General features: G+C 36.1%; 1 protein-coding gene across 3 annotated transcripts; it reads right to left on the bottom strand.

The window, feature by feature from the left end:
• Positions 1 to 6,191: 6,191 nt before the first annotated feature.
• Positions 6,192 to 12,266, bottom strand: LOC105328513 (uncharacterized). 3 transcript variants are annotated; one of them, XM_034458376.2, is made up of 9 exons: positions 12,142 to 12,266; positions 10,716 to 10,787; positions 10,478 to 10,606; positions 10,234 to 10,362; positions 9,967 to 10,095; positions 9,455 to 9,517; positions 7,443 to 7,913; positions 6,401 to 6,496; positions 6,192 to 6,272 (listed from the first exon to the last, which is right to left on the bottom strand). In XM_034458376.2, the coding sequence occupies exons 1-9, from the start codon at positions 12,163 to 12,165 to the stop codon at positions 6,201 to 6,203; spliced, it is 1,185 nt and encodes a 394-aa protein (XP_034314267.2). In that variant the 5' UTR covers positions 12,166 to 12,266; the 3' UTR covers positions 6,192 to 6,200. The 3 variants fall into 3 exon arrangements, with proteins under 3 accessions (XP_034314267.2, XP_034314266.2, XP_065923217.1); XM_034458375.2 differs by lacking the exon at positions 6,192 to 6,272 and having other exon boundaries at positions 6,287 to 6,496; XM_066067145.1 differs by lacking the exon at positions 6,192 to 6,272 and having other exon boundaries at positions 6,287 to 6,496; positions 10,246 to 10,362.
• Between the last annotated feature and the right edge of the window lie 448 nt (positions 12,267 to 12,714).

The following is a 12,714-nucleotide window of genomic DNA, read 5'->3' as shown; positions in this document are numbered from 1 at the left end:
GCAATTGCAAACCTGGGCAACAATATTTATGGTCTCTTTCAACCAATGGTCATTCAAGTCCATGCGAATAAAGTGTCTTTTATTGAAGAGAGGGACTGAGGAAGAGGTGATATTTAAGCAATTAGAAAATCGTTGAGAGATAGAGCTTTAAACCGGAACTACCACAGGGCTCAAACTTCAAAGTCAAAAAATCATCAGAAATCTAACTCAAACTAGTATTACCAGGTTACGGAGACAACCAAATTCTTCATGATCAGAAACAAGATGTATGTGTACTTGATATATTAGGCTTTATGAAAATGATAATTTGACAATGAAAATTCCTTTTTATATTCCTTATGTACATTGTATAAAAACGAAGAATATCCGACCTCCCGAAATACAAGTAGACATGTCCTAGTGTACTTTGATTTCAGAAATTTAAGTTCCAACATCAAAAAAAGACGAATAATATTAGATGGGATATATTTTATAACGCAAGAATTTATTAGGATACTTCAACTGAAAATGTGCGAGTCAAAAGCAGTTTTCGATCTCGGGAATTGATTTTATCCCTATGAACTCGATTGTGTGATTGTTATGCATGTACCAGTACCTGTAAATCAGAAGAAAAATCTCTTCATTTTTTAAATATTTTCTGGTGACCTCCGTCGTCGTGTGTTAACAATTGAACAGTTTTAAACTGCATTGCCAATTTTTTAAAAGTGATTTGGTGCATCTTTGGTAAGAGGAACGTAAATTGTAAATTTAATACCTCTTGCTTCAAAGGGCCAAATCTTCTTTAATTCTGCTGAAACTTAGTAGAAACTGCATACTAGTATTTAGTTTCTGGCCTCAAGGGGCGTGGTCATAGGGCATAGGCGTCGGAACCGGGGGGGGGGGGGGGGGCTATGCTAATTTTTTTGCAAACTTAGACCTTACCATTAGGCATTAGGCAAATAGCATCAGAGAGGGTGCAGCCCCCCTCCCCCCACACTTTTTCTCGCAGCAAACATAATTGTTCCTAAACTTACCTTAAAAAGATTGAAATAGGGATGTTGAAAATTGGAGTAATATATAGGTTTACTGGCCTCCCCCCAACGGAATTTCATGATATGGGAAAATTTTGGGGGTAGGTAAAAAAATTTAAGGTATAGGTATACATGTACCCCCCCCCCCCCCCCCATCCACGGATTTGGATTTTCCTGGTTTTGGGAAATAAGTTGTTTTCTTTTTTTCCGTTCAGTTTGAATAAGAAGAAGAGAATTCAGATATCCGTCAAGTTAAAGGTATCATGATAGCCCTAGATATATTTCATAGTTCATGTCGCACAATATCAGGCAAGGAATGTGGTCATTACTTTATTTTGGCAAAGGTTTAGACTCGAGAGTAAAGCTTAAATGCATATGTGAGATTCCCCGAGAGGTCTGTGTATAGGCTATGGTACTCAGGCGAACGTTAAGGCCTGTGGGCCTCTTGTCGACATTTTATCTGGCATGTTTTTTTTTCTATTTCAGATCGAACTCAAGTCTACAACTTCAATTTTTTAAAATTATTTTACATTGACCATATATGGATTTAATATGTACATGATCGGTTACAGTAATTTTAATATTTATCCCACACGTACACGAGTTAAAATTATTGGTTTTGAAATTTGCATTTTATTGGAACAAAAATGACTTAATCAAAAACTAGAATATTGGTCAAAGTGATGTTCCCCGTTCTTCAGTAGATAAAGGATAAATACTAATTTTATTAAATAAATGTTTTTCATTCTTTTCAAAGAGATATTAAATCATTATGATAAATCATTTATAAGATTGAAATAAAAAAAAATCTCTTCGACAATTTTAATGGGTAATATCTATACCAAAATGACATACTTGAATAGATATGTTAATTCTATAGAATTACCGAGTCATAAGAGATGAAAAGTTGGAGCAGCTGAAATTGGGATATCTTGCACTTTAAATTTTACATGAAACGAAATTTGCACCCATAACAAATTGAGGCTTATTTGCAATATTAGCCGATCATAATCCAGCAAACACCTGCTTTGTGAAAATTGCAAGGTATAAACACGAGAAATAATGATGTCATTTGTACGCATGGGCGGAACTGGGGGATTAAGGAGTAACTCTTGGGATAAACGTTGTCCCCAATTCTCAAGCAATGATGGTTGGGATTTCTTAAAAATATGCATCTCATTATCTTGTTTCTAATATAAGGATAGTTGTATTTGTCATACAAGGGGTGTATTTTACTAATCTAAACGTCAATGAGAATTTTATTTATCATCTAACAGGGAGAATAATTAGTAGATTTAAGGGGTTCCGTGAATGAAATTCTGGTTATTTAGGGACATTTCACACCTGTTGTAAATTACAACGTGTGCATGTGCTCCTGTTTTAGGAATAGTGCAGTGAAAAACATCATGATAGCATAAAAGAAAGAAAATCTTAGAGGTCGTTGAAATCTCTTAATGTTTGTTTGTGTCACTCACCAGGTGCGCTATCTCTTTCCACCAGACGTTTTGCACGTCAAATTATAAGGCCATATTGATAGGTCAAATTTAATAATACCATTTATTAATTTTCACCATTTTCAAATATTTCACAGCCACACTTTATCTAAAACTTCTAAAATTTTCATTATTTTAATACACCCTAATAGTGGGGTCATCACAATTGAACTCTGTTAGTCTAAGATTTTATTAAAATTTAAATTATACAAGTTCTTTTTTCAATCATTAACATATGTCTCGCGACTTTAAAAGCTAATGTACAAACTTCTTACCACGTTGAAATAAAACCGTGTACAAATATGGTCAACTTTCAATGCCTTCTTTTTGTGATGCGATAACATGTATAATATTAAATAAATAGTGCCTGTTTGGGAGGGTAACAGTTGAAATTGACACCCTGAGGAAACCATTGTCAACCGACGCGAAGCGGAGGTTGACAATGGTTTTCGAGGGGTGTCAATTTCAACTGTTATCCTCCCAAACAGGCACTATTTATTTTATAATACTGAATGTCTTAATTTTAGAGAATTTTTTACTGCTTTTATTATAGAAATGAAGTGAATTCCACCGCGAACCGTGCGCGTATGATTTACGCGCATGTAACAATTCGTTGTGTTACCCGGTGCTAAGTGTGTTGCTAACGCTGAGGGTAGTAGAACGGATTATCAACTGCCTCTAAACCAATCAGATTTCAGTATTTAACATGAAAGTATAATAAACAATATTATGTAACATATTATATTTTAATGTTGCTTTCTCCTCTCCTCCGATGTTTCTTCTACCTTATTCTGAACTTGAAACATGTTATCAACTTGATGCGTGAGAGACTGTAAGAAAGTTATACATTTTGCCCCTTTTTACAAACACACCAGCAAAATTGATTTTTACTTATCAAACGACGCTGGTCATGTATTTTGTCTGCAATGTTCGCAAACATCACACATTCAGAAGAAACACTAAAGAACAAATTTACAGGAGAGAAGTTCAAAGTAGGAGACGAGATTATTTCACCAGTCTCAGAATATTAATAAAACAGTCAGATTCTTGGGAAAGTTCTTTGATTCACTTAGAGACAGGCAGAATGTGAGTGAGGATCCAGCAATCACTTGGAGAGCTGGATGGAAACCAAAGACAAAGGCCTTTTGAAACCAAGAAAATGCCAGGCGTGGATATAGGATATATAACATCATGGCGTGCTTTCACAAGGTCTGTGTCATCTACTTGTGAGTATCACGCGGCACTGACATCAGTTTGTCGATGGAACCACGGGATCTGTGGGAACCTTGGTTTTCATGAGCTTCAACAGCGTTGATTTGTACAGCACGGGAGCAAATATGCAGTTTACATTAACTTCAATTGATTTCATGATAACCAGGGTTAGACAGTTGCGTGACAACAATGATGATGCCAAGGGTTGAGAGTCAACGTTGAATATCAAGACGGACGGAGAGTTTTCAGCCAAGAAGACGATGCAAGAGACAGAGTCCTTCCAGATTCCAGATACATAGAGATACGGGAAGTGTGGTATTAAGCAGGCAAGGAATATGAGTATTATCATCGACATGATTGGGTACAGACAACGTGGAGAAGAAGCATCTGGTACAAATAATGGTAAGCAAATTGTGGAACGTGCAATATAACGGTGAATATAGTTGGCATAAAGAAGCTTGGAAGCTGGCTCAAATGGGAAGTGGCTTGGAAGAAGCCATCTTGGAATAACATCATGATCAAAGAGCCCCAATGACTGGAATTTCAGCTGAAGTTCGTTTATGACATGTTGCCCACCACAACCAATTTGGCAACAAAGGGCAAGCGGGACGACTCAAACTGCAGACTTTGTTATAGACAAGCCAACTCAAGACAGATGGAAGATAAACATGAAGACATACATGTAACAAGGTTCTCTCCGTTCTTGCATACGTGCTTAAAAAGGCAAGAGGAAGACTTGAGAAGAACAAAGGAGTCTGGTGGGCAGAATCGTGTTTGAGGAGTTGAAGGAAGTAGGATGCTGCATACCATCAGTGACTGGCAGTTGCAGGCAAATCTCAATGGACGTATGCAGTACCCGTGGAAATAGCGGCTTCCAGTCTTTGACATGATGTTTTTATTTGGCCCATTCGGGCTGGTTAGTTATTCAGTAGATTTTACAGTGCTGTTATGTCCTCCTTGGGCTGGTTAGTTATTCTGCTAGATTTTACAGTGCTGTTGGAGGACACAATAGAAGAAACACAAGAGCGGAAGTTGAGCAAGTAATCAGGAGGGGGGAAAGTTTATTAGAAACCATTCCTACGTTACATAGATTCTATGAAATGCCTGGCTTGTGTATTTATTATTCAAAAACTCGTAGTGTATGAATAGGCTACAAAATACACCGTAATGATATACTATTCTTGATAGCAAGCTGAATTTGGGTAACTACTAAATAATCCACCTTGCTGGGAATAAATTTTTATGTTGATTTGACAAAGTCGTCTCTCTCTCTCTCTCTCTCTCTCTCTCTCTCTCTCTCTCTCTCTCTCTCTCTCTCTCTCTCTCTGTCTCTCTCTCTCAATTCTCTATAAGAAAATTAACACTTTATGAAATTTGAAATACCATTGTATTTTTGCAGAATGTGTGAAAGAAAAACCCAATGTGGTTACAGACAGGAAACAGCGGAACTAGAGAGTAATATGTCTTCCAGTTGTTACCTGGATGCCCTTAATTTGCAGAACAACGGATTACCTTGTGTGTCGTCGGAGTAACAAGCACTTCGAGACGGCAACTCATTGAAAGTCTGGGTAGAGAAGCGGAAATGGCACCCATTGGGAAACGTGAAGAACATGTGAAAGTGCAACACTAAGACTTTTTTGTGAGTGCATAGGTTTAAAGTCTTTGTTTTGCAGTGAGGTTTTCAAGACAAAAGGCGGAGAGCTGAGTGGTTCCGGTCTGAGACTTGATCACCCCAATCGGCGAAACTCGGGAGGTTGTAGCGGACCGCGCCGAGACAATCATTGAAAGAGGAGTCACCTGATGGTGGAATGATGTGACCATGACGCATCATTTATCATCAAGATGGTGCATTTTATTATTCTGTTAAGGACCCCTAATATTAGCACTTTCTCTGCATGTTGTACTAAGATTCCAAAAGTGGCAGGATCTGGCTCTTGATTGGTGCTCACAGTGGTAATGCTGGAACGCTAGAAAGACTTTTACAAAAGAACTTGCGCACAGCAAAATTTACAGATTAAAGCAACAAACACAAAAATATTTTTCACTTTATTCATTTCAATAAATATAATGATGATTAAATGCATACATATATTGATAATGATGACCAAAAAATGATTTTAAGAAAAAAGAAATAGCTGCAATGACAATGTATGTGACACCAACAAACCGCAGAAAGAAATCTTAGAAGAACAAAGGAGATGCCAGACAGATCCAAAGTAATATTAGAAAAGATGACAGAAATAGTCAAAGGTAGAGATATAAAATGGTATATATGTAAATACGCCAAAAAATTATCTGAAAAGTTTGTACGTATGAGCATGAATTACAGCCCCAACCCCAGCCCCCCCCCCCCCCCCCCCAAAAAAAAAAAAAAACAAGCAACAAAAAAAAAAAACAAGCAACAACCAAAATCACACCCCCCTCCCCCCAAACAAACCCAAACAAACAAGGCTCACGCCATCTCTCTAAGGCCAAAGACTATGACTCAGAGAAAGACACTTTCAAACGCCAAACAGAGCCATTCCATCAGTGTCTCTATGGACCACAGCCAGCGACACTAAAAATCATCAACAAACAAATATGAATAGTACATCTTTTTTTTCACATGACTTCAATGTATATATATAATGTCATGAAATTGTTTCTTTTTTTGGACCAGGCTGCCATCTTTATGATGATACTTACACTCAGCCGAGTGTCGTCTGCAGACTGTTTCAGGCGTATGCGCTTGTTTGGAACGTTGCGTATCTCCTGTCTCTTCCTCTTTGAAGACTTCCGATCCTGGAAATAACAGATACATGTACAATAAGGAGAGAGAGAGAGAGAGAGAGAGAGAGAGAGAGAGAGAGAGAGAGAGAGAGGAGAGAGAGAGAGAAAAGAGAGAGAGAGAGAGAGAGAGAGAGAGAGAGAGAGAGAGAGTAGTTTATTTTCACGAGTAATGTTAATTTTCTCTCAGTCAATATATGACAACAGAAATTCCGATGTTAAGACATTTACAGATGCATTTCCTACATGTATCCATGAAAATATTGTTTGGTATTTTGCCAATTAGCGATATCCAATAGGAGTACTCATCTTTTCAAACAGAGATATTATACATATGAAAAGGGGTTGTGTCTTTTTGAATAAGTGACATCTGAATACTAGATGATATCACCAATTCAAGATGATAAGATACTATCACCCATTTGTCAAATACATTTTTTTTTTCAAATAGGTGATATCACTTATTCATACTGAATCGATGTTATTATTTTAGATTTAGTTTGAATAGATTTTATTACCTAATCGAAAAGATGATAATCACTTTCTAAAACTTAGTTAAAACATGTATAAGATTTTTTACCTCTTTTCATCTAAGCAATATCACCAATTTTTAAAAGTTGTGATGTGACATTGATTTTCAATTTGTGATATCTCTAGATCTACTTTGATTTTTTAAAATTTGTGGTGTCACATTGATTTTTAATTCGCTATATCATTTATGTGAATAAGTGTAATCACCTTTCCAGTAAGTGCTTAGTGATATCACCAATTAAAATCAAATAGCTGATATCACCTTCTTGAAAAGGTTATCCCACTTATTCAATGAATATCATTTTATGGCAGTGAATATAAAAAGACAATCAGTCCCTCATTCTTGTCACACAATGACTTGACGAAATCAGTTTGTTATCATTACAGTGTACATTGTAGGTAACCTCAAGTAAATGTTTTGAAAATTTACCATTTTCTCCTCTGTCGAGAGGAAAGACTGGTGTGTGATGACAGAACTAGTCTCAGTCTCCTTCTTTGAGGAAGAAGCGCAAGTAGTGGTAGTGGTAGTCGCCATCTTGTGACGACACTTGAGATTGCCATTGAATGTCGTAATTTGATCTTCACTTGAAACATTGGTAATGGTCTTATTAATAGTTGATTCTGTCATAGTGTTGGAGACAGCCGTTTCACTGGGTACGGAGATAGAGATTGTCTCTGTTTTAGACAGAGTCGCTTTAGACGGTGACGCCATAGACTGACACGCTGTTGGATTTCCTGTGGAAGCAGAGGTGTGCATCGTATTGCTGACGGAAGCAATCGCCCGGGCAGAGTCAGCTCTGGGCAAAGTTGCTGTCTTTACATTGCTCTTGGGCGCAACAACTTTTGCGGGTGGTGTAGCATGCACAGAGCTCGTAGAATTGCAAGGCGACTCCTTCGAATGCTGAAAATATAAAGACAAAGATTAAAAAATAGCTGAAAGTTTAAAATCGACATTTTCCTCAAAAATTATTTTGAATAAAAAAACCCCAAAGTTTTACAAGCAGAAGGTATCGAAACGATCAGATAATTGTACGAGTTCGAAACAGTCCACGTTACTTACTTGAGAAAGTACTTTATTGATCAAGCTTTTCTCCTGCATCGTTTGCTGAATTATTTTAATAATTTGAGTTTTTATATAAGAGCGACTATTTAAGAATACACATACATGTACTTCCATATTTTCTTTTAAAAATTCATGTTCTTAGCCCAAAAAGTCGTGAACACAAGTTTAAATTAATACTCTCTTGAGATATGCAAGCTAAGATTTGGAATCATTTCCAAAGGATTCAATGCCCAAGAGAGTTTTTTTTTTTTAATTTAATTCATAAAGTTGTACTTTATCCCGAATTGAAGTGAGCTGACAGTCACAGACATTTTTTTTAAAAATATATTTCAACTTCTGCATTGCGAATCCTAAGATATTTCGAGAAAAAAATTTCGATCTTTCGGGATCGAGATAAAAAGTCAAAACAGGACTCGATATTCATCATACAATTATAATGGAATTAAATGTAATGGTGCTAAATATGAAAAAAAAATCATCATTATTGTCGATTGAATCTGTCGCATTTTATGTGTTGGATTGTTTTAAGATGTATTGTCACAGAACATAAATTACAATGATATTTTGCATTTGTAATATACGTATATTTTCCACTTTTACCTCCGGTTATGAAATGTTCACGATTTATAATATTAAGACGGTATTAAACCAAGGGGGGGGGGGGGGGGTGCATATTAAATCAGTTACACCCACCCTATCCCAAATGAAAAAAAAAGTTATAATTTAAAGATATCGAGTCAAAATTAAAACGGCAAAATGGGATGAAATTGTACAAGTATATATGAATGTTGAATCCAAATGGGACACATGAATACTAATGCATTAAAGTATATTAAAAAAAAAAGATATACAGTACATGGAGAAAAATACACAGTGTACAGAAGACTTCAACTTGCTCCAATTAACAAATAAACCAACATTCGCTGATGGGCGAAATTTACTGGCATTAATTTTCAATGCGTGTTTTGTTTTTTTGTTTTTGTTTGTTCGTTTGTCTGTTTGTTTTATTAAAAAGTTTAAATTACTGTCCTTCTGACATATTTTAATTTTAGCAATAAAAAAATACATTATGACTAATAACAACCTTAAGCATATTTATTATTTATTTTGCTAGAATTAGAATAAATCAGAAGGACAAAACGTAAAAGCTTAGAAATACAGGCGGCTTAATGTAAAACATTTTATTTCAAGGATTTATTATGCTTTACAACAGACAACACTGGCTCAAACTGATACTATTTGCTCTCTCTCTCTCTCTCTCTCTCTCTCTCTCTCTCTCTCTCTCTCTCTCTCTCTCTCTCTCTCTCTCTCTCTCTCTCTCTCTCTCTCTCTCTCTCTCTCTTATAACATTTTTTTTAATGCAAAAGTAGGCTATTCACCTCTTTCTTCCAGACAAAATCTCTTCGCCATATTCTGTTATAGCGCCATCTTCGAGGCCCAGGCTGCAAAAAACAGAGGTAACCTTGTAGAATCAAAGTGCAATAACACTTTCTAGTGGAGGCATCTAGGCGTTTTTAATTATTCACCATGAATTAATTGACGATAAAAAACCTTAATTTATTATAATTGGAGGAGGAATATAGATATATGTGTGGATTTAGCTATATGAGTGGTCGCTTTGCCAATTTCTCATTATTGAGTGCTTAATCCCGTAAGCATAAGAATACTCGTTGAGCACTGTTCCATTTATTATGATTACATGTACTCATTATCGTATTATATATCATAACTGCTCTTAGATCTATGTAATAATCTCATTGTTTGTGTAATGTTCCTAAATAATTCCAGTTTAAGACCACCTATGTAATAGAGAAAGGTTGTGTTTCATCACATGGTCTAACTGTTTCATTAACACCAGCTTACTTAAAAACTTAACTTAACTTTGACTTACATCGCCCTTAACCTTTGTTGGCCTATCAGGAAGGTCCTTGACCCTGGGGCCTCCCGCAACCTGTGTTTGTGGGTCGTTCTTGTGCCACACTTTATTGGGGTACCATGTGCCCTTTTTATTCGGCTTGGTCTAAAATACCGATCGATATATGTTGGAATATAACATACAATGGTTAAGTTCAAACGTTAACTAACCCGGGGAATATTTCAAAACATTGATTGATATTAACCTCGTCATATTTAAAGAAATAAATTAACATTGACTTACATCGACCTTGACCTTTGTTGGCCGTCCAGGAAGGTCTTTGACTATTGAAGATTCCCCAAGCTTAGTTTGTGGGTCATCCTTGCGCCACACTCTATTGCGGTGCCATGTGCGCTTTTCATCTGACTTGGTCTAAAATACCGGTATATGTTCCAGTTTAAAAAGTATAACGGTCAATTGCAAATGTTGACTACACCAGGAACATATTTCAAATCATTCTGTTATTAACCTCCATATATTGACTTACATCGACCTTGACCTTTGTTGGCCGATCAGGGAGGTCATTGACCCTGGGGTCTCTCCCAACCTGTGTTTGTGGGTCGTCCTTGCGCCATACTCTATTGCAGTGCCACGTGCGCTTTTTATTTAGCTTGGTCTACAATACCGGTATATGATGTTTTATCATGATAGTTACTAGTAATTCAAAAGTCATTTTAAAACTTTGGCTACACCAGGGATGTAATTCAAAACAGTTTAATGCTAACCTCGTTATTTGCTAGGTTCTGTGGGGTATGAATTTTGAGAGACGAGACGTTCGCCAACTGCTCATCAAAATTCTGAAAAAGTTATGAAATACCAGGAGCTCTTAAATAAGAATACAAAAATGGATTTTAATAAACAATATACATTATAATATACATTAAAATGTACAATCCATTTATTTTCATATACAAAATTGTATCGATATATTATGTAGGATATTATTGCAGAAAAAAATTTAGCAAAAACGTGGATGTATATAGAAGACACTAGCTAGAAGTCATTTCAATGCTTTCTTTTTTAGGGACTTATTGTGTTTGCTACACCTATTGAACACAGACGGCTGGATCTATATTGGTAGAGTATAAATAAAATTCAATGTTATATGATTTTGGGACTGGCTTTGAATTCTGTTCTGTGGTGGACAATTTGTATTTGTAGTGGGTGTGATAGTAGAGGATAAAGTCTGGATCCGTATTTGCTTCTGTACGTGGCTATGTGGGTTGTTTTTTTTTTAATTATATATATAGTGTTACTAAGGACGCCGAGATATACCGAGTGCCACCAAAATGCTCAGTTTAGCGACGAAGAAATGGATAAACATACACTTACTAACATGTATATTTAAACGATAACTTTATTTTTACCAGAATTCACATTGTAAAGATGATGATATTAGGTTGCGTGTTGTCCGAACCTGGACTGCATTTTACAAAAGAACTTACAACAAAGTCGTAAATATTTTCCGTCTTGTAGAATGATCTTTAATGAACAAAATTTATATAAAACCATTTGTTCACAACTATTTCAATTCCCATCATTATATTTTACGGACACAAGAAGAGAGCATTAATTTATTTGTGATTAATTAGCATATATTAATTTGGTCGTAAGTCGTAAGTTCTTTTGTAAAACGCAGTCCTGCAGACCCCACCCTCCGTTTGACACTCAAAATCCAGAGAGAGAGAGAGAGAGAGAGAGAGAGAGACTTATAATAATGAATATTACCACCTACCTATCAATTGAGCATCGAGATGCACATCCTAATTTTCATGGATGATTTTTTATCAACTTTTCGATAGTAGCCTAACAACAACCCAATATGTTTGTTTGTTTATAAGAAAGTAACTAACAACCATTTTAGAATCCAAAAGCAGCCATTTTAGCGGATTTCTTACAAATTGTTCGTTTTTTTTTTGGGGGGGGGGGGGTGACAGTGACTTTTCTGCGAGGACATCTAGCTTATAAGGACAGCGGATAATAGACATGCGCAAATTTGAATGTGGATCTGAAGCTATCGTTCATAAAACACGGCACTGTTTGAGTGACAGTGGTCTCATATGGGATGATAAGTAACAAACACTCAAAATTCTGTTTATTTACAAGATACGTGAAATTTCCCGACAAAAAAATCACGAAAATGTGTAGTACCCTCTTAATCCGCCTTTTGTCCATCTTTTAAGCTGATGCTAACTCTAAAGATGAAGATATTTCAGAAAAAGTCAGGAGCGATATCAGACACAACCGACGGCTTCGACTTGTTCGTTAGAAATAACCGTAACTACAACACAGCGTTGGTATTATAACAACGTCGACGTCACAATGAATGACGTTGGCCAATGAAAACGCGCGCTGTATTATGTAATTTAAAAAGTTGTAAATTGTTATCTTACAATATGTATGCGCGGATCAAGAAAAAATTTCGAGGTGGGGGGGTCCGTGGCATATTTTTGATAATTTTATATTGTAAATCTAAAGGAATTCTAATTTGCAGGGGGGGGGGGGGGGGTCTGAATATCCGCGCATGATATGGCTCACGACATAGTTTAAAATACATTGTATATTTAGTCTTTAACGTGCACAATTTATACATAACCATATCTATCAAACGCTAAAAAAAAGAAACATCTGATAGTTTACGAATAATGTGCGTTAAAATTGTTATAAAATTAGTTGTAAATCGTATGAATTTATAGTTCTTTTCTAAAACGCAGCACTGCAAAT

The sequence above is a fragment of the Magallana gigas genome, chromosome 7, assembly GCF_963853765.1.
Source record: "Magallana gigas chromosome 7, xbMagGiga1.1, whole genome shotgun sequence".
Lineage (NCBI taxonomy): Eukaryota > Metazoa > Mollusca > Bivalvia > Ostreida > Ostreidae > Magallana > Magallana gigas.
Note: the sequence above shows the minus strand (reverse complement) of the source record. Positions and strands in the feature narration are given on the sequence as shown.

What these genes read in the sequence shown, in the direction of transcription:
- LOC105328513 (XM_034458375.2), bottom strand. Translation starts at nt 12,165, where the DNA reads ATGGACAAAAGGCGGATTAAGAGG. An exon ending in CAACAAAGGTCAAGGTCGAT is followed by an intron (nt 10,363 to 10,477) that starts GTAAGTCAATAT and finishes CCGGTATTTTAG; the next exon opens with ACCAAGTCAGATGAAAAGCG. An exon ending in CAACAAAGGTTAAGGGCGAT is followed by an intron (nt 9,518 to 9,966) that starts GTAAGTCAAAGT and finishes TGTTTTTTGCAG; the next exon opens with CCTGGGCCTCGAAGATGGCG.